At 43.9% G+C, this 21,540-nt stretch overlaps 1 protein-coding gene across 4 annotated transcripts in view; it reads right to left on the bottom strand.

The window, feature by feature from the left end:
- Positions 1-21,540, bottom strand: part of KIAA1328 (KIAA1328 ortholog) — a 158,974-nt gene that overhangs the window by 70,727 nt on the left and 66,707 nt on the right. For 3 of the 4 annotated variants that reach the window (XM_077284165.1, XM_077284181.1, XM_077284173.1), the window contains one exon: positions 19,631-19,737. In XM_077284165.1, coding sequence (XP_077140280.1) covers positions 19,631-19,737 — 107 coding nt within the window. Of the gene's footprint in view, positions 1-19,630; positions 19,738-19,879; positions 20,102-21,540 lie in introns of those variants that run through there. The other variant, XM_077284189.1, reaches the window with a different exon arrangement.

The following is a 21,540-nucleotide window of genomic DNA, read 5'->3' on the forward strand; positions in this document are numbered from 1 at the left end:
CCTCCATACTGCCCTCCAGTCAGTGCCCCCATAGCGTTTTATCAGTCCGTTAACGCTGCTATTAACCCTGCGTGACCAACTTTTTACTATTGATGCTGCCTATGCAGTTAAAAATGTTAAAAATAATAAAAAATCATTATATTCTCACCTTCCAGGGCCTTTCCCGCTCCTCCCGATGCTCCGGTCCCAAGTATGCATTGCGGCAATGACCGGAGATGACGTAGAGAGCGCTACATCATCATGTATTATTGCCGCAATGCTTTCTTGGGACCGGAGCGTCGCGAGGAGCATCGCTAAACGCCTGGGCTGGATCCGGGAAGGTGAGTATATAACTTTTTTATTTTAATTTATTTATTTATTTATTTTTTTAACAGGGATATGGTGCCCGCATTGCTATATACTACGTGGGCTGTGCTATATACTACGTGGGCTGTGCTATATACTACGTGGGCTGTGTTATATACTACGTGGGCTGTGCTATATACTACGTGGGCTGTGCTATATACTACGTGGGCTGTGCTATATCCTACGTGGGCTGTGCTATATCCTACGTGGGCTGTGCTATATCCTACGTGGGCTGTGCTATATACAACTATGCATATTATAGAATACACGATGCGCTAGAATGTGGCCACCATCTAATAAAAGGTATAATTTCCTATAACCTGCAAGAACATATACCGTAGACGGCTTAGGAGGATTGAGCTCACTGACACAATCTCTTTAATTCTAAGTAAAAGTTCATCTTAAATATGGGCTGTCCGCTTGGGATACACACAGTAAAAAGACATGGGATACGTAGACTGTAAAAACTTGGTCTTTGTCTATCTGGAAAATATACCTAATATACCTTAGAGATAAATGATTAACACATGCATTAGAGTAAAAGTCATCACCTATCTATAAGGATGACAGGGCTCTTAAATGCCCTGTTGGAATAGAGCACTGTACCTGGCAATCTCCACCAGTCCCATAGTCAATGAGCAGAGCATTTTAGTACCTAGTTCACATGATCCATGAGGGTCCCAGTGGCTGGACCTCAACCAATCACAAAATTATCATTTATATTGGGAGGAGGCGATAACTTCTGATGTTGGGAATTACCCTTTTAGACAGGAGTATTTTGGAAAACTCTACCATGAGATAATCGGTTTTATAATTATTAAAAACAGTATCCATCATTCTATATTTATATTCATAAATCAACAGTAGTACACGTGAAAATAAGGAATTTTATATTAATCAGAGAAATCGGTTTCTGTCTCCTCCTGGACTGATCTTACATTCTCAGAAATATCAATTCTAAAAGGTAAAGTCTGTCTTCAGAGGATACAGATTTTCAACGCATCCGCTGCCCCATTGTAATGTCCGGGGAGGAGGGGGCGGAGTTCCGGCCGCGCATGCTTGGTCGGAAATGGCGGACACGACGCACAAACGTACGTTACATGTAACTTTTTTTGTGCCGACGGTCCGCCAAAACACGACGCATCCGTCGCACGACGGATGCGACGTGTGGCAATGCGTCACTAATGCAAGCCTATGGAGAAAAAAAATCTTCAGCCTTTGTAGACATCACCGGTTGCTGCAGATGTTACTGACAACCTGCTCCCTGCTGTTACACTTGGGTGTCAGCAGCAATAAAAGTGGAAAATGGGGGAGAAAAAAAAAAAGTGGGTACCACATCTGGAGTGTTGAGCAACAGGTTTGCTTTTTTCACACCATCGACCATTTTGATAACTTAACCTACACCATTTTTGTGAATCTATGAACATTTCCACACTGCTGGTGAATTTACCCTTTAACTTACAGGATTTGCTAGAATGAATCGACACAGTTCATCACGCTGCACCCATTATACATTAAAATTCTTATCTTATCCTCAAGGTGTAACTTTCAAACAACCGATTAAAGAACAAAAAAAAAAAAAAGAAGAAGAAGAAAAAGAGAAAACCCTCCGCCTTTCATTTCATGTGGCCGAAGCCTCGCGACGAGGGGCTGGGAAGTGATGGAGGTGCAGAGTGATCACAGCTGGACACCCAGTAATTATAATCCTCCTGCATCTATTAAAAGTCATTATACGGCTCATGATAAATTGCAGCTCCCTGAAAATACAGATAAGTTTCCTACCGCAACATCTCAGGGTCAAAATCAAATAATTAAAGTATTTGTTCGGCTGGTGACTCCTATATGTAATTAAAGCGATAGAAAAGCTCTCATCAAGCAATCATGTAAATGGGACGTACTTCACTTACCGCTGCCGGGAGCTTTCATGATGGGGAGTGGAGAATTTAGGCTCCGTATATTTGCCCCTCTCTCTAATGCCGGTGGTTATGTGTTATCTTATAGGGCCGCCAAGCTCTTTCCCCCATTCCAACTGATCGACAGCGCTGGTTAACATAAGCCAGTGCGGTCTACCGAAAATTCTGCCCGATAGCCCCAGGATCAGCGCATGTGCCCAACAGGGAGATGGCCCATTCCTGGGAATAAAGGCGAACCTGTGCCTGCGCTGACACTGGGGCATCCCACACATGTGCGCGGCTACTGGCGAGGCCACGCAGGTGACTTCTCCAGATAGAGAGACCATGTGTGCACATGAGGAATACCACGAGTTCTGGCAATTCTAAGACTTGGGTCATTATTTGGGGTGACTATGGGGTTAGTAATGGTGGATTCTTATAGATGCCGCTCCATTACCCAAAAAGAAGGTCCGAAGGGTTGGGGGTAACCGACTCCGTGCTGATTGGGAGACAGGGCTCACTTGTCACAACCGACAGAAATTCCTGGAAAAGCGAGTGCCGCCATTGCTGGAATGGTGCTGTCACAGGAGGTGGCTATAAACGTTTTTATCTTCAGGGGGACATCCTAGTAGTGGACAACCCCTTTAACTTCACTGTAATTGTAAAAAGTGTTTTTCACAGCAAAACGTGGAATAAACATAACATGTGCACATACCCTTAGAATTTTTTTTTATTCTGCAACTCAAGAAGTGAGACTCATACGCGGGCAAGCCACTGCCCCGTCTGCCCATTCCCCAAGTAGTTTACCAGAATAGGACACCAAATTATTGGTCTATTTTGCTCTGGCGAGTATGTAAATATACGCAGTGGTACAAAAAAAATTAAAATCTTCACACCCCTGTTAAAATGCAAGGTTTTTGTCATGCAATAAAGAAAAAAAAAAAAATCACACCAACAACAATCATTTCAAAACTTTTTCAAATTTGGAACAACATCCCAGTCTGGCAACATCCAAGACACACATCAAGTCTGCCAAAAGCATGTGGGAAGATGTGTTATGGACTGAAGAGACAAAGGATGAACTTTTTTTTTACCACAATACCAAAAAGGTATGTTTGGTGCAAAGCCAACACAGCACATCCCCAAAAGATCACCATACCCACAGCAAAGCATGGTGGAGGCAGCATTATAATTTGGTGCTGTTTTTAAGCAATTGGAACTAGGACTTTAGTCAATTTGTAGGGAATTATGAACCGCTCCAAATATATTAGTAAATTCTGCAACAAAACCTTCAAGCTTCTGTTAAGAGGAAAAAAAAAAGACGACATTAGATGAAGAGGAATTTCACCTTTCAGCACAACAATGACCAAAAGCAAATCAACCTGGAGAAGCCATTCTTCTGTTGATTAGAAGATCATCGATTAGGAATGGCTCAGCCAAAGGCCAGATGTGAAACCAATTGAAAATCTGTGGGTGACCTGAAGAGGGCGCTGTACACAGGAGCTGCATTCACAAATCTGACAGATTCGGAGATACTGCACGGAAGAACGGGCAAAGATTCCCAATTCTAGATGTGAAATGATGATAGACTCCTACATAAAAAGAATGAATGCTGTCAGAAATTCAGAGTACTTTAACTGAAGAGTTAGTTTAAGGGTGTGTATATTTATGCAACCATTTTTTAGGTCTATTTATATCCCAAAATATTTCAGTTTATTATTCAATTAAAAAGTACAAATTATGGGCAACAATAAAAGGTGAAAAAAGTTCTAAAATTATTCTTTGTAGGATTTTTCTTTTACATGACAAAAAAAAAAAACACCAACATTTTATCATGGGTGTGTAATGTTTTTAGATTCATAGGTTAGATTCTTAAGGGTAAGTTCACACGGGGCGTTTTTTTGCTTAATTTTCAGCTGCTTTTTACAATACCAGCAAAGCCTATGGAGGTTTCAGAAATCTCATGCACACACATAGGTTTTTTGTTTGATCAGTATTTTGTGCTTTGCTGTGTTTTTTGGACATAGGGCATGTCACTTCTTTCAGTGTTTTTGCTACATTTTTTCACCCATTGACTTGAATGGGTATTGAAAAAAACGCAGGTATCATTATTTGCTGCGGTTCTGCTGCTGAAAATCCAAGGACATTAGCATGGACAAAGAAAAAAAAATGCACCAAAAAAACGCACCAAATACGCACCTAAACCTGCGTTTTTGACGCAGCTTCTTTCCTGCCAAGATGATCAGGTTTCGCTGCAGAAAAAACGCCCTGCGTGAACACATTATGCCTTCAATCTCAATGCAGGGAGATTACGCAAATGAAGAGTTATTGTTCTCTGCCGATAGCAACAAAGCAGTAGCCGCCACAGCCGGCAGCCACGGCTCATGGCAACGACGAGGGGTAGGAGATGCCTAAGTAAATGTTAGAAACACTAACACTGAGCCCGTGGCGGCTGAATAATACAGATGCAGCGGCTGACAGCGCAGACCACCACCCGCCAGTGCAGCATTTACTCTATGAAACTGCCAAAATTTCATGTGAGAGGACAAGTTTATATTCCTGTAATAAAGAAACAAGACGTGCACTCTGGAAGTCGTGTGGTAGGTGCTGGTTGAACCCGGAGAGATAACTTTAGAAGAAAACAACCGCACTCAGATGAGTGCGGTTGTTTTCTTCTAAAGTTTATATTCCTGAACTTGTCACAAAGTCTACAGGTTTCATGTACAGTTTTTATTAATAGTTGTTGATCCTTTGGCACAACCACTTTTTTATAACCCAGCGTTCTTCACTTATCTCATCTCATCTGCTGGCTCTCTGCACCCATGGGTGCCTCTGATGTCCCCTAGCGCAGCGATACGCTTTTTGAGTTTTCAGACTGTTTATCATTTTCGCCGCCACCTCTTTGCTGGATTGTGTCTTCTTTGTCATATACAGCTCCATTACTCCACTGGGATCTGGTGCAAACCCCAGTCTCCTATTCTGATGTATCTGTCCACCTACTCGGCTCTACTGTTCCAAGGTGCCGTCCTGCACACACATGTAAGAGAACATCCAGGCGCACAGTCAGCTCTGCTGTTCCTCGCTCCACCTAGCCTTTCCAGCTCAGCTGTTCTACATTGCACCAACATCTCCTGGTTAGGTGGTCTACAGCTTAGAGAATCCGCCTTAGCAGATGAGCCATGAGACCAAGAGCATGAAGAAAAGTGATGAGGAAGAGGAGGTTCCCCGGTCAGAAAAGGTGTATACACCAGGCAAAAAAAAAGAAGTCTAAAGAGCAGCATGCTTTTTCTGTCACTTGCATTGTGTCCTTGGATAGTCCACAGAAAGTTTTTGTCACATACTTCATATTCAAAGGTTTTAGGCGGGTCTATCCTGTCTTCTGTCTAGGGGCAGCATAACAGAGGGGGAGATACCGAGCTCAGGCATTACAGGAGAGAGAGAGAGAGAGAGAGAGAGAGAGCGCGCGAGAGAGGCATTACAGGAGAGAGAGAGAGCGAGAGAGAGGCATTACAGGAGAGAGGCATTACAGGAGAGAGAGAGAGAGGCATTACAGGAGAGCGAGAGAGAGAGGCATTACAGGAGAGAGAGGCATTACAGGAGAGAGAGAGAGAGAGAGAGAGAGAGAGAGGCATTACAGGAGAAAGAGGCATTACAGGAGAAAGAGAGGCATTACAGGAGAAAGAGGCATTACAGGAGAAAGAGAGGGAGAGAGGCATTACAGGAGAGAGAGAGAGAGAGAGAGGCATTACAGGAGAGAGAGAGAGGCATTACAGGAGAGAGAGAGAGGCATTACAGGAGAGAGAGAGAGGCATTACAGGAGAGAGAGAGAGAGCGCGAGAGAGAGAGAGAGGCATTACAGGAGAGAGAGAGAGGCATTACAGGAGAGAGAGAGAGAGCGCGAGAGAGAGAGGCATTACAGGAGAGAGAGAGAGGCATTACAGGAGAGAGAGAGAGGCATTACAGGAGAGAGAGAGAGGCATTACAGGAGAGAGAGAGAGAGCGCGAGAGAGAGAGAGAGGCATTACAGGAGAGAGAGAGAGGCATTACAGGAGAGAGAGAGAGAGCGCGAGAGAGAGAGGCATTACAGGAGAGAGAGAGAGAGACCGACCTTTTTCCTAGACTTGAAAATCCTTCCGGGCATGCTCGGAGGGGAAAAACTGGATCGCTGGATTCCAGTGTGTGACGGATCCTGCGTCCATAGGCTTCCATTGTAGTGAACGACGGCTGACGCAGGATCCGTCGCTACACGTTTTCCTGACGCAGACAAAAAACGTTACATTGAACAATTTTTCCAGACGACGGTCCACCAAAAGACGACGGATCCGTTGCACGACGGATACGACGTGTGGCAATCTGTCGCTAATACAATCTGTCGCTATAGGAAAATGCAAGATCCTGCATTCTCAAAAATCGACGGATTGTGACGGGAGCTGAAAGACGGAAGTGTGAAAGTAGCCTCAGTTGGCTACTTAATGCTGGATAATACCAGTAGCAGTATGAGGGTCTGGTAGGAGTATTGGTTTTTTTTTTCTTCCTCATTTTTGCACAACCACGGGTCAATTTATGAATTTTTTGCAAGCAGTAAAATCCTCTTTCAACCTTTAAAAAAAAAAAAAAAAAAACTCATGGAAACAAGAAGTGCCAGAATCAGAGGACAGAAGGAGAGCAGCAGCGGAGATATCATCGAGCATCATCAGTGTAGCTCTGGGGGAAAGTAACACTGCAATTTTCCAAATGTTCAGGTATATTCAACCTCTATATATGAGGTATTTAAACCATACAGCAAAAAACCCCTCGGAGAAACACATCTGCTCCGGTTTAGAGCTTTCAACCAATTTTCTGCTAATAGGTCATGAGCGCAGTAAATTATTAAAAGGGAAAGTTGCTTAGTTGGTGTCTTCTGTAGTCAGGAGGTGATTGGGAGACAGACGGAAAAATTAAGAAGGGGAAAAAGATTAAAAAAAAACAGCAACAAATTCAGGTTAGTGTTCCTCTCGCTCGTGTTCGGCTTTATGAAGATGTCACATTTTTAAAAAAACATTTAAAATTCAAATTGTCTGGAGAGCGGATTCATCTAAAATGTATTCCCGGAGACTGATATTTTGCCTGCTGCCGCCATCAGCGCTGATTGCTCTTATGTGTAAGCTTTAGTCAACTTTGCAAAAGGTTTTACAATAGAGAGGATGACATTTCGGAGCCTGGGCTCGAGTGCGTCATTAAAATGAGATTGAAGTAGGAACATTTACACTTTCCTTGGAGATGCTTGGTTTGTTAAGGAGGAAAAACCAGGACCTGCTGCTCAGTGAATGAAACCTCCGCCTCCTGCTTGCTTTTTTTGTCTTATAAGCTTATAACTGTTGATTTTTTTTATTTTATGGTCAGATGGTGGACTATTGGGGTTTATTACAGGTGAGTTATCATCTGTGTATTCAGATATGCGAGTCAGATGGTCTTGGTTGTCCCATCCTTATTTCCTTGTGGAATTTTCCACCACACAAAACTCACCTCCCACAAAAAGCCGTATCCTTTTGCCATCTCACAAGCAGAGTCGACTTCATCAGCAATGGGTGCTAGCTATATATTATAGCCGACACCCTGTTACAAGGCCAGCGATCATGGCCGCTGAACCCTTAACCTGCCTTGGTCAATGTTGACAGCAGCATCTAGATGGTTATTTTAAGGTGGAGCCCATTGGTACCCCGCAATGGCGATCGCGCGGTGCCAATGGTTGCCATGGCGACCCCAGGCCAAATAATGGCAGGGGGGTTAACCTGCCACCGCAGGCCTGTTAGGACCTGCCACAATCATGGTCTCGCATGCCTTTATCAGGTGTGAAACTGACAGGTAAATTACATAAGCATTGCAGGATAATATACCAGTGATAAAACAAGTGTAAGCGGAAGACTTGTACTGGGATAAAAAAAAAAAAGCCAATAAAATGTGTAAATATATGATAAATAATTAAAACCAAGTATGAAAATATAACAACGTTTCAGCATCAAAAATTGTGTATATAAAATATAATTGGTATCGTTGCAGACAGAAAGATCCGGTCTATAAAACCGTCCCACTACTTAACCCATAGAAAGACCAACATGGAAAAAAAACGTAAAAAAACGATTACAGGTTTTTGTTCACGCTGCACCCAAAAAAAAAAAAAAAAAAAGCGTAACAAAAACGGATTAAAAAAAGTTATATAAAATCCAAAATAGTTTTATTCATTCTATGTAATTCCACAAAAAAATAAGCCCTCACAATGGTCTTATGGCAAAAAAAATAAGAAAAGTTATAGTTCTCAGAATGTGGTGATGCAAAAACAAAATGTAAGAAAAAAAAAAAATCCTGTAGTAACCTAAAGAATAAGCAAAACATGTCATAAAGAAAAAAAAAAACTAAGGAGAATTCCCGAAATGGTCACTTGTTCCATTTGTTTCCAAGAAATCTTAAGAGTAAAAAAAAAAATAAAAAATGGCACCACAAAAAAAAAAAAATCAATTTATCCATATCGGTCATCAGAAAGATTGACATTTTCCATGTTACTAGTTTAACCCCTTCACCCCCAAGACTGTTTTCATCTTCCTGACCAGGCCAAATTTTACAATTCTGTCCACTGTCACTTTATGAGGTCATAACTCGAACGCTTCAACGAATCCAACTGATTCAGAGACTGTTTTTTCGTGACATATTGTACTTCATGGTAGTGGTAAAAATTAGTTCCATATTTTCGCTTACATTGGGGCTTCCATCTAAATCTCTGAGTGATGCGATTCATTTGAAACAACCAAGGAATCCTTTTACTATAATGAGGCAGTAGAGTTACCCTGGACTCCGTCTGATCTGTGTTCAGTGATGTCCTTTTTTTCCAGAAGTGCAGAAAACTGTGGCGGACCGTGTTTTTATGCACTCTAAAAAAGCCACCGGATCATAGGCTGCCAGAGGGTCTCCATCTGCCTCATTACAGGAAAACTTCTGCAGAGGGTTTCATCTCAATCACGTATTTCAGAGATTTACAGGGAAACTCCGATGTAAGCGCTCAACGTAGAGCGCAAGATAAATGTGAGCAGAGCCTTACTGCGATCTTTGGGAGGCAGAATGAACAAATCAACAGCAGGTGAAGAAACCGTTTTTTTCATTTTTTACGGCGTTCCTCGTGCGGTATAAGTGATTAGACTACTTTATTCTTTGGGTCGGTGCGATTACATCGATACCAGACTTATCGGGATTTTAAATTTGGCTGCTGTCACACACACTTTTTTGCAAAATCTAGTTTTTGCATCACCATGTTTTGAGAGCTATAATTTTTCCATATTTTAACCCACAGTCATGTGAGGGCTTATTTTTTGAAGGATGAGTTGACGTTTTTATTGGTACCTTCTTTGGGCACATGACTTTTTTCTATTCCGATTTTTGGGAGGCAGAATTAAAAAACCAGCAATTCAGAATTTTTTATTTTTTATTTTTTTTTTAAATGCCGTTCCACATGTGGTAGAATCAAAAAGGCAGCTTATTCTTCGGGTCAGTACGATTACAGCAATAACACATTTATAGAGTTTTTTTAAGCTTTTACACAAACTATTTTATAGAAAAAAATATTTTTGCATCGCTTTATTCTGAGAGCTACAATTTATTTTATTTTTCTGATGATGGAGCTGTATGGCGGCTTGGTTTTTTGAGGGACAAGATGACGCTTTCAGCTATTCCTTTTTTTTTTAAATCGAGTTTTATTCCACAATTTGTTTGCCGGTATGATATAAAAGGACAGTTTTTTTTTTTTTTTACAGTGTTCACTGAAGGGGTTAACTAGTGCGACAGTTTTATAGGTTGTGTCATTCTGGAAGCAGAGATACCAAATGTTCACTTTAAAAAAAAAACAAAACTTATTTATGGGTATAATATATTTATTTTGCGATTAAAAAAAAAATTATATATAATTCTTATATACATGCTTATTTACGGGTATAATATATTTATTTTTTTATTTTGTGATTTTAAAAAAAATCCAACAGCGCATCAAGAACATGAAGAGCTGGACAGCACCTGGCCCAGATATGATCCACACCTACTGGCTAAAGAAATGAACAGCGGTACATGAATGCATGGCAAAGCAGATGAATGATCTGCTAGAAGCAGGCCACCACCCAGCTTGGCTAAAACAAGGAAGAACAGTGCTGATCATGAGAGATCCTCATAAAAGGAACGGTTCCATCCAATTACCGCCCAATAACTTGCCTTACAACAACATGGAAACTTCTGTCAGGCATCATAGCCACCAAGCCACAGAACCAAATGAACCAGTACATGAATCCAGCTCAGAAAGGCATTGGGTCCTACACCAGAGGCTCTAAGCACAAGCTCCTAGTAGATAGAGCAGTTGCTCAAGACTCAAGATCCAGACAGACCAATCTCAGCACAGCCTGGATTGACTACAGGAAAGCCTATGACTTAATGCCACACACATGGATCTGTGAATGCTTGGCTCTCTACAATGTCAACAGAAAATTAAGAACCTTCCTCAGAAACTCAATGTGGCTATGGAGAACAACATTGGAAGTCAACTAAAGACAACTAGCACAAATGACCATCAAATGCGGCATATACCAAAGTGATGCACTGTCCCCATTGCTGTTCTGCATGGCTTGAACCCCTTCAGATAATTACAAAGTCTGGCTATGGATACAAGTTCAAGAGTGGAAGCACCATCAGCCACCTCCTCTACATGGATGATATGAAGCTGTACGCGAAAAACAAACGAGACATCAATTCATTGATCCACTTGACAAGAATCTACAGTGAAGACATCGGGATGTCCTCTGGACTGGAAAAGTGCGACCAGTTGGTAATAAAGAGAGGCAAGGTAGTCAAGACTGATGGAGTGGAATTACCAGCAGGGCACATAGCAAATGTACAGACATGCTACAAGTACCTCAGCATCCCACAGGGATACGGTAACCATTATGAGGAGGCAAGGAAAGCAGCAACATCCAAATACCAAGTCAGGTCCTGAAGAGCCAGCTCAATGGGAAGAATAAAATCAGCGCCATCAATACATATGCCCTGCCAGCTATCACATACCCTGCTGGCAGAGTGTGCTGGCAAAAAGAAGAGATGGAAGCTGCAGATGTGAAGACACGAAAGCTCCTCACAACGCATGGAGGTCTCCACTCTAAGTCTAACACACAAAGATTGCATACCAACAGAAAGGAGGGTGGTCGACGCTTGATAAGCATCCAAGCCACCATCACGGATGAAACACAGAATCCAGGAATACATCAGAAAAATGACACAAAAAGATGAGATGCTGAGAGAAAGCCTACTGCAGCAACAACAGATCTGGAAAAAAGAACAGGAACATGAAGTGTCATGGCCAGACAAGCCGCTGCATGGGATGTACCATCGACAGATGGTGGAGGAGGCGGACATGGAGAAATCCTACCAATGGCTGGAGAAAGCTGGACTCCGAGACAGCACAGAGGCACTAATCATAGCGGCACAAGAGCAAGCACTAAGTACCAGATCCATAGAAGCAGGAATCTACCACACGAGACAAGACCCAAGGTGCAGACTATGCAAAGAAACCTCAGAAACCGTCCAACACCTAGTGGCAGGATGCAAAATGCAAGCAGAAACAGCATATACCGAACACCACAACCAAGTAGCGGGAATTGTATACAGGAACATCTGCAGAGCATAAGGGCTAAGTCCCCCTAAGTCCAAGTGGGAGACCCCAGAAAAAGTGGTGGAGAATGAAAGTGGGTGTTGTGCTTACAGCGCAACACTATGCAGGGCGATTGCCATTTGACAGAGAACACCAAAATTGGCAGATTCGACAGTGGTGCCCTGTGCTCTTCACAGATGAAAGCAGGTTCACACTGAGCACATGTGACAGACGTGACAGTCTGGAGACGCCGTGGAGAGCGATCTGCTGCCTACAACATCCTTCAGCATGACCGGTTTAGCAGCGAGTCAGGAACGGTATGGGGTGGCATTTCTTTGGAGGGCCGCACAGCCCTCCATGTGCTACCCTGAGGTACCCCGATTGCCAGTAGGTACCAGGATGAGATCCTTAGACCCATTGTGAGACCGCCCTGGTTTCCTTCTGATGCACGACAATGCTAGGCCTCATGTGGCTGAAGTGTGTCAGCAGTTCCTGCATGATAAAGGCATCGATGCTATGGACTGGCCCGTCCGTTCCCCAGACCTGAATCCAATAGAACACATCTGGGACATCATGTCTCATTCCATCCACCAACGTCCCGTTGCACCACAGACTGTCCAGGAGTTGACTGATGCCTTAATCCATGTCTGGGAGGAGTTCCCTCAAGAGACCATCCGCTGACTCATCAGGACAATGCCCAGGCATTGTAGGGAGGTCATACAGGCACGTGAAGACCACACACACTACTGAGCATCATTTCCTTGTCTTGAGGCATTTCCACTGAAAGGGAACCTGTCACCCCGTTTTTTCAATATGAGATGAAAATACCGTTAAATAGGGCCTGAGCTGTGCTTTACAATAGTGTATTTTTTGTCCCCTGATTCCCCACCTATGCTGCCAAATACCTTGCTAAAGTCGCCGTTTTCGCCTGTCAATCACGCTAGTCCGGTCAAATCGGCGTTGTGAAATCACTGTTTCTCCCCCACCTCTTGCTTTTCCCTACGAAATTTCTTCCCGGCGTTGGCGTAGTGTTTTGCGCCTGCGCAGTAAAGTCTAATCTCGCGCCTGCACAATATGCTTTGCCCAACTGTGGGCATAGCATACATTACATCTCTGCGCATGCCCACAGTTGGGCAAAGCATAATGCGCAGGCGCGAGAGCCGATTGCACTGCGCAACTGAAAAAAAAAAAAAAGCGCAATCTGTGGTATTCACAGATCTATTTACGTCTGACACGCTGAGGAGTGGGGGGAGAAGCAGTGATTTCACAACGCCCATTTGACCGGACCAGCGTGATTGACAGGCGAAAACAGCAACTTTAGCAAGGTATTTCGGCAGCATAGTTGGGGAATCAGGGGACAAAATATACACTATTGTAAAGCACAGCTCAGGCCCTATTTAACGGTATTTTTATCTCATATTGAAAAAACGGGGTGACAGGTTCCCTTGAAGTTGGATCAGCCTGCAATTTGATTTTCCACTTTGATTTTGAGCATCTTTCCAACTCCAACATGGGCTATTAGTTGCGATTTGCATTCATCATTTTTAGGTTTTATTGTTCTCAGCACATTCCACTATGTAATGAATAAAGATTTGCAACCGGAATATTTCATTCAGTGATATCTAGGATGTGGGATTTTAGTGTTTCCTTTATTTTTTTGAGCAGTATACATTTTTCATTGTTGTTATGCCACTTTGCTTTACTTCCTGAAGTGCACCTGAAAGATTAATAAACTCCCTGGCAGGAGTTTTGAATATGCTGACTGATGAGGTTTATAAAATGGTATCACTTGGGAGGGTTACAATATATAGGACCCCCAAAGTCCCTTAAAAATGTAATAGGCTCCTAAAAATTTTTTTGTAAATTTCCTTGATAAAAATGAAAAAAAAAAAATAAAATACTGCTACATTTTTAAACCTTCTAAAATGTTATAAACATAAAAAAAAGATCAGCTGGTGCTGATGTAAGGCAGACAGGAGGGAAATGTCATATTAATGTTTTTGTGTGGTGTGACTATCTGAATCAAAAGGGATAATCATTCAAAGTTTGAAAACTGCAAAAAGTTTGAAATTTGTCAAATTTCTGATATTTTTATAAATAAACGAAACATTAAATCAACCTAAATATACCATTATCATAAAATGTAGCGTGCCAAAACAAGATGGCTGACAACATGGCACATTAACTAAACCAGTTATACACATGGCACACACAAAACCCTGTATAATAGGGTATGTTTCCACGTTCAGGAACCGGCAGCGTTTTGCACGTAGCACATGTCCGCTCCGTCCAAAGAGCTGCCGGCTTTTGAACGCAGGTGATTCCGCATGTGTTCACTGAACTGTGCAGAGTCACTGCGCCCTATACATTGGAAGGGTGATATTTACCTTGCGGAGTCGGAGTGTCTCCGCAAGATAAATAGACATGCTGCGGTCTAGAAAGATGCACCGCATGTCCGGTTACACAGGGAAGCTGGAGGCGTCCCTGCATGCATAGTGGAGATGGGATTTCTTCAAATCCCATCCACTATGCTGTAACATCTGGACGCTGCAGATGAACGCAGCGTCAAACCTGCAGCGTTTACGGACGGTGGAAACATACCCTTATTCTTCAGTAATAGCCTGTGCTGCAGTACACTAGCACAAAATAAATACTTTTCTAGACTGCTTCTTTAAGAGATAAATGCCTGAAATCTACACTAATAGTCACTACAATGGAATTTGATAACCGGCCAGCACAGTCATTAAAATATTTTTTTTTCGTAAGGCTGATGCTGGACAGGTCCAGGATAGGATATGTGTGTTACCTAGGTGGATAGCCTTGGTGACGAGAAGCCCGGAGAGCAGGTTCCAGCAACATTGAGTTGCTGCAATTTTTTTTTTTTTTCTCTTTTAAATTAGCAAATTTCTGGGTCCAGGTTTTATGAGCAGCTAGAAGAGCTGGGTGGGACTGGCTGCTCCCATATGATCCACCTAGGCTGGGCAGCCCATATAACAGGCTGGGTTGCCTTAGCAATGTCTGGGTATGGGAGGTGGAAAGACCTTTATTGCAGTTGAGTCTCAGCTAGACAGTATATACTGCCCTCTATACTGGTGAGCCCGCATTGTTGGACATAATATTGCCATATGTACTGTTTTTGTTTACTTCTGTCACACCCTTATATGCCGGAGAAAAAGCGGTTTTATGTTCATTTGCTGGAGGTTTATGACCTGTTAGGGTATGTTTCCACGGTCAGTAAAATCTGCGGGTTTGACGCTGCGTTCATCCGCAGCGTCAAACCTGCAGCGGCCAGATGCTACAGCATAGTGGATGGGAATTGAAGAAATACCATCTCCACTATGCGTGCAGGGACACCCTGCGGAGACGGACATCCGGCGCCTCATTTGAGACCGCAGCAGGGCAATTTATCTTTCGGAGACGCTCCGTCTCCGCAAGATAAATTTCCCGTCCAATGTATAGGGCGTGGTGATTCCGCACGGTTCAGTGAACATATACTGAATCACCTGCGTTCAAAAGCCGGCAGCGCTTTGGACGCAGCGGACATGTGCTGCATCCAAAGCGCTGCCGGTTCCTGACCGTGGGAACATACCCTAATAAACCTTACTGTTTACCGTAAAGACTGAGCCTGTGTATACCTGAAACACAGCCAGGAAGAGATGAATCCTCAAGATATATTTTAATGTATACATATGCACACTTGGCACTGTGTACGAAAGAAAATTGTTTTAGTTGTGGAAAAAAATGGACCAAAGCAACAAAGAACTTGCCAAGAGCCACATTTATTATTTGCATTTTACTTTTTACACCCACCTGGAGAATTTGTATGCCTCAAATGTATTTACGTCGTGCATTTTTTAATATACGAACCATACAATCATGGCCAAAAGTATTGACACCCCTGCAATTCTGTCAGATAATACTCAGTTTCTTCCTGAAAATGATTGCAAACACAAATTCTTTGGTATTATTATTTTCATTTAATTTGTCTTAAATGAAAAAACACAAAAGAGAATGAAGCAAAAAGCAAAACATTGATCATTTCACACAAAACTCCAAAAAATGGGCCAGACAAAAGTATTGGCACCCTCAGCCTAATACTTGGTTGCACAACCTTTAGCCAAAATAACTGCGACCAACCGCTTCCGGTAACCATCAATGAGTTTCTTACAATGCTCTGCTGGAATTTTAGACCATTCTTCTTTGGCAAACTGCTCCAGGTCCCTGATATTTGAAGGGTGCCTTCTCCAAACTGCCATTTTTAGATCTCTCCACAGGTGTTCTATGGGATTCAGGTCTGGACTCATTGCTGGCCACCTTAGAAGTCTCCAGTGCTTTCTCTCAAACCATTTTCTAGTGCTTTTTGAAGTATGTTTTGGGTCATTGTCCTGCTGGAAGACCCATGACCTCTGAGGGAGACCCAGCTTTCTCACACTGGACCCTACATTATGCTGCAAAATTTGTTGGTAGTCTTCAGACTTCATAATGCCATGCACACAGTCAAACAGTCCAGTGCCAGAGGCAGCAAAGCAACCCCAAAACATCAGGGAGCCTCCGCCATGTTTGACTGTAGGGACCGTGTTCTTTTCTTTGAATGCCTCTTTTTTTTCTCCTGTGAACTCTATGTTGATGCCTTTGCCCAAAAAGCTCTACTTTAGTCTCATCTGACCAGAGAACATTCTCCCAAAACGTTTTAGGTTTTTTCAGGTAAGTTTTGGCAAACTCCAGCCTGGCTTTTTTATGTCTCGGGGTAAGAAGTGGGGTCTTCCTGGGTCTCCTACCATACAGTCCCTTTTCATTCAGACACCGACGGATAGTAAGGGTTGACACTGTTGTACCCTCGGACTGCAGGGCAGCTTGAACTTGTTTGGATGTTAGTCGAGGTTCTTTATCCAACATCCACACAATCTTGCATTGAAATCTCTTGTCAATTTTTCTTTTCCGTCCACATCTAGGGACGTTAGCCACAGTGCCATGGGCTTTAAACTTCTTGATGACACTGCACACGGTAGACACAGGAACATTCAGGTCTTTGGAGATGGACTTGTAGCCTTGAGATTGCTCTTGCTTCCTCACAATTTGGTTTCTCAAGTCCTCAGACAGTTCTTTGGTCTTCTTTCTTTTCTCCATGCTCAATGTGGTACACACAAGGACACAGGACAGAGGTTGAGTCACCTTTAATCCATGTCACCTGGCTGCAAGTGTGATTTACTTATTGCCAACACCTGTTAGGTGCCACAGGTAAGATACAGGTGCTGTTAATTACACAAATTAGAAAAGCTTCACATGATTTTTCGAACAGTGCCAATACTTTTGTCCACCCCCTTTTTTATGTTTGGTGTGGAATTATATCCAATTTGGCTTTAGGACTATTCTTTTTGTGTTTTTTTCATTTAAGACAAATTAAATGAAGATAATAATACCAAAGAATTTGTGTTTGCAATCATTTTCAGGAAGAAACTGGGTATTATATGACAGAATTGCAGGGGTGTGAATACTTTTGGCCATGACTATATATGGGGCGGAGCAGGAATACAAAAAGGCACTATACTGTTCAGTCAACATCAATCCAATACATTGAAAATGGAGTGGCAGTGTGAGCGTGCGCTCAACAGGCAATGTGTCCCCGACCTAGTGATCACTGCCTGTCTCTGTAATGGAGCCCTCAGCAATCGATTATCCTGTGTGCTCAAAAGTTTACATACCCCGGCAGAATTTTTGCTTTCTTGGCCTTTTTTCAGAGAATATGAATGATAACAAAACATTTTCTCCACTCATGGTTAGTGGTTGGGTGAAGCCATTTATTGTCAAACTATTGTATTTTCTCTTTTAAATCATAATGACAACCCAAAACATCCAAATGACCCTGATCAAAAGTTCACATACCCCATTTCTTAATACCGTGTATTGCCCCCTCTAACATCAATGACAGCTTGAAGTCTTTTGTGGTAGTTGTGGTTCTCTATTTTCTCAGATGGTAAAGCCACCCACTCTTCTTGGCAAAAAGCCTCCAGTTCCTGAAATTCCTGCGCTGTCTAGTATGAACTGCGCGCTTGAGATCTCCCCAGAGTGGCTCAATGACACTCAAGTCAGGAGACTGAGATGGCCACCTTCAGAACCTTCACTTTTGTTCTGCTGTAGCCAATGAAGGTCGACTTGGCCTTATGTTTTGGATCGTTGTCATGTTGAAAAGTCCAAGTACGTCCCATGAGTGCAAACTTGCCTCCAGTATTTGCCGATAATGTGCTGCATTCATCAGTCCTTCAACTTTGACCAAGTCTCCTGTGCTTTTGTAGCTCACACATCTCCAAAACATCAGCGATCTACCTCTGTGCTTTATAGTAGGAATGGTGTTTTTTTCATCATAGGCCTTGTTGACCTCTCTCCAAATGTAAAGTTCAATTTTGGTCTCATCACTCCAAATTACCTGGTTCCAGAAGTTTTGAGGCTTGTCTCTGTGCTGTTTTGCGTATTGTAGGCGAGATACTTTGTGGCATTTGTGCAGTAATGGTTTTCTTCTGGCGACTTGACCATGCAGCTAATTTTTATTCAAGTGCCTCCTTATTGTGCATCTTGAAACAGCCACACTGCTAGTTTCCTGTATTTCAGCCGATCAGTTTGAACACTGCTGACTGGCATTATCAATTCCTTGGATATCTTTTTGTATCCCTTTGCTGCTTTATACAGTTCAACTACCTTTTCCCGTAGATCCGTTGACAATTATTTTTTTGCTTTCCCCATGACTCACAATCCAGAAACATCAGTGGCTGGATGAAAGATGCAAGAGTCTGTCTGGATCCCAGAAACCCACTCAGCTTTTATGCACACACTGATTACAAGCAAACAGGTCACAGGTGAGGATGTTACCTTTAGTAGCCATTCAAACGCATTTGTGTCAACTTCTGTGCATGTTATCAGGCCAAAATCACCAGAGTATGTGAACTACTGAATAGGGTCATTTGGATGTTTTGAGTTGTCATTATGTTTTCAAAAAATAAAACACAGAAGTTTGACAATAAATGGCTTCACCCAACCACTAACCATGAGTGGAGAAAACGTTTTGGTGTCATCATTCATATTCTCTGAAAAGAGGCCAAGAAAGCAAAAATTCTGCCGGGGTGTGTAAACTTTTGAGCACAACTGTAGATAAGGGATACATAAGGTAGAGTATTAAGATGAGTCGTTTCTTGTTTTCTCCATGTTTGGGATCACTAGTTTCATGTGATGGTCTATAAGGGTTCAAAGAGATAGCAAGATGGCTGCTCAGTACTGCAGTGAGGATTACTAGGAGAGTGACCCCATATTCTGCTGCATTGTCAGCCCCATGTAAATACGCATTTGTTTGTATTTTTATTTTCTTGAATAAGGATTTAATCCCTGGCATGAGCGGCACATGAGCAGAGGCTGAAAGCCCTACCCGTCCGCTGTGTCTCAGCATTTGTATAGACTTTGCTCTGTGTCCAACACACATTATCTGCACCTCCGCAGAGGCGAGACGATTTGCATAATTGATTCGCCCATTAAAATGTCCTTCCGACAGGATTAGAAAATATACAGTACACTAATTGCTCTTCATTAGAAAACAAACAACGGGCTCCCCCGGACCCTGCTGCGTGATACCGAGCCCAGGCCTGATTCCAGGAGATGGGGGGCAGAAGGCAGGTGGAGACGCATGCAGAGCTGCGGTACAGAGCGATGCTCTGCGGGGCGGAGGGTGAGGAGAGGGCACCACGTGGCTCACCTGCTGGGGTCGGCCGCTCCCGGGGCTCAGCTTCTCCTGCTGCTCGGACAGGTACTTCTGGTACAAGCTCAGCAGCTCCTGGCACTCCCGGTACTGCTGATGTAGAGGTGGAAATAGTCGTTAAGGGATTTCTCATACTTAGATAGAAAAAAGTAAAATATTTCATGTCAAGAGTGGAGCAGCGTGTCACTGCTCTGACAGACGAGCCCCAGAGCAGCGGAGCGGAGCGCTCAGCTCCTCACAACGTACCAGACAAGGGGAAGAATACTGCGAACAGTAACACACAGGCTCTGCAGCAGCGCCCCCCAGAGCTGCACCATGGACATTACAGGACAAGCAGCCACATCCCGGGCTCCGCCGTATTCTGCAGGGGCGCTCCCCGGTACCAGGCTGGGGCCTCTGGAGGCAGGACCATTGCTGCTGCTTTAGAAAAGTATGCCTAGGGCCAAGAAACATGCAGTATGTTCAGCAGCGCCCCATAGTGCTGCACCATGGACATTACATGAGATTCAGTAACACTACAGCTGCTAATCGGCACCGCGAGAGAGTAACCTCACTGCCACCTCGTTTAAAAATTAGGAAAGGGAAATGCTATTAAAAAATAATATATACAAATTACAATAATGCCCCCCCCCCGATGCCACACCAAGTACAGGACCGTAACGGCGCCCCCTGCTGCACAAAGCACAGAATCATAAGGGCGCCCTCTGCTGCACAAAGCACAGGACCGTAAGGGCGCCCCCTGCTGCCGCACAAAGCACAGGACCGTAAGGGCGCCCCCTGCTGCCCCACAAAGCACAGGACCGTAAGGGCGCCCCCTGCTGCCGCACAAAGCACAGGACCATAAGGGCGCCCCCTGCTGCCGCACCAAGTATATGACAGTAAGGGCGCCCCCTGCTGCCGCACCAAGCACAGGACCGTAAGGGCGCCCCCTGCTGCCGCACAAAGCACAGGACCGTAAGGGCGCCCCCTGCTGCCCCACAAAGCACAGGACCGTAAGGGCGCCCCCTGCTGCCGCACAAAGCACAGGACCATAAGGGCGCCCCCTGCTGCCGCACCAAGTATATGACAGTAAGGGCGCCCCCTGCTGCCGCACCAAGCACAGGACCGTAAGGGCGCCCCCTGCTGACGCACCAAGTATATGACAGTAAGGGCGCCCCCTGCTGCCGCACCAAGCACAGGACCGTAAGGGCGCCCCCTGCTGACGCACCAAGTATATGACAGTAAGGGCGTCCCCTGCTGATTCTTTAAGAATAAAATTCAGATAAAAAAAAAATAAATAGGTTCTTCTGCGTTATCTCTTAGTGCAGAACCCCCATGAGCGCCCCCCATCTACTTGGCCAGGAATATGACGGCTACTATCACTACAGGACGTGCCTGCCATATTACAGATTGGCCCCATAGAAATCTATGGGATGTGTGCTCATCAGCGCCTCTCACCCAGACATGGCATAATCCAGGCTGCACTGGTCACCCAGTACCTGCCGGATTCACGTGTAGGGGCGCTCAGGACATGTGTAATCGGGACCTTGGCCGTGCTCCGCTCTCGCCTGCAGAAAGGTTTTCATTTCCCCAATCAAGATAAAGTGGCAGTGAAAGCGAGCAGGAATAAGACGCCATCCGCGATCCGGGGGACACGGAGGCCACGTCCCTGAGCTTCTGCCAGTGGCGGCTGCTTTCTGCCGTTCAGAAATGTGACAAGTAAAATGACTGCTATACGGAGGTAACCGGCATGTGATGGTCTATGTGGCCGTGCTGGGAACAGGCCAAGGTGAGCGCTGCCTCCCAACACCTCGGGTTCATTTCAGGTTTGGATTTGCCCAAATTTAGAATGTAAAACAAGTAAGACGAGCGCAGGATGATTCCGCCGTCATCTCCTCCAACTGCTCATAATTGTAACTATAAACCGA

This window comes from Ranitomeya variabilis, chromosome 1, assembly GCF_051348905.1.
Source record: "Ranitomeya variabilis isolate aRanVar5 chromosome 1, aRanVar5.hap1, whole genome shotgun sequence".
In the NCBI taxonomy this organism is placed as follows: Eukaryota; Metazoa; Chordata; class Amphibia; order Anura; family Dendrobatidae; genus Ranitomeya; species Ranitomeya variabilis.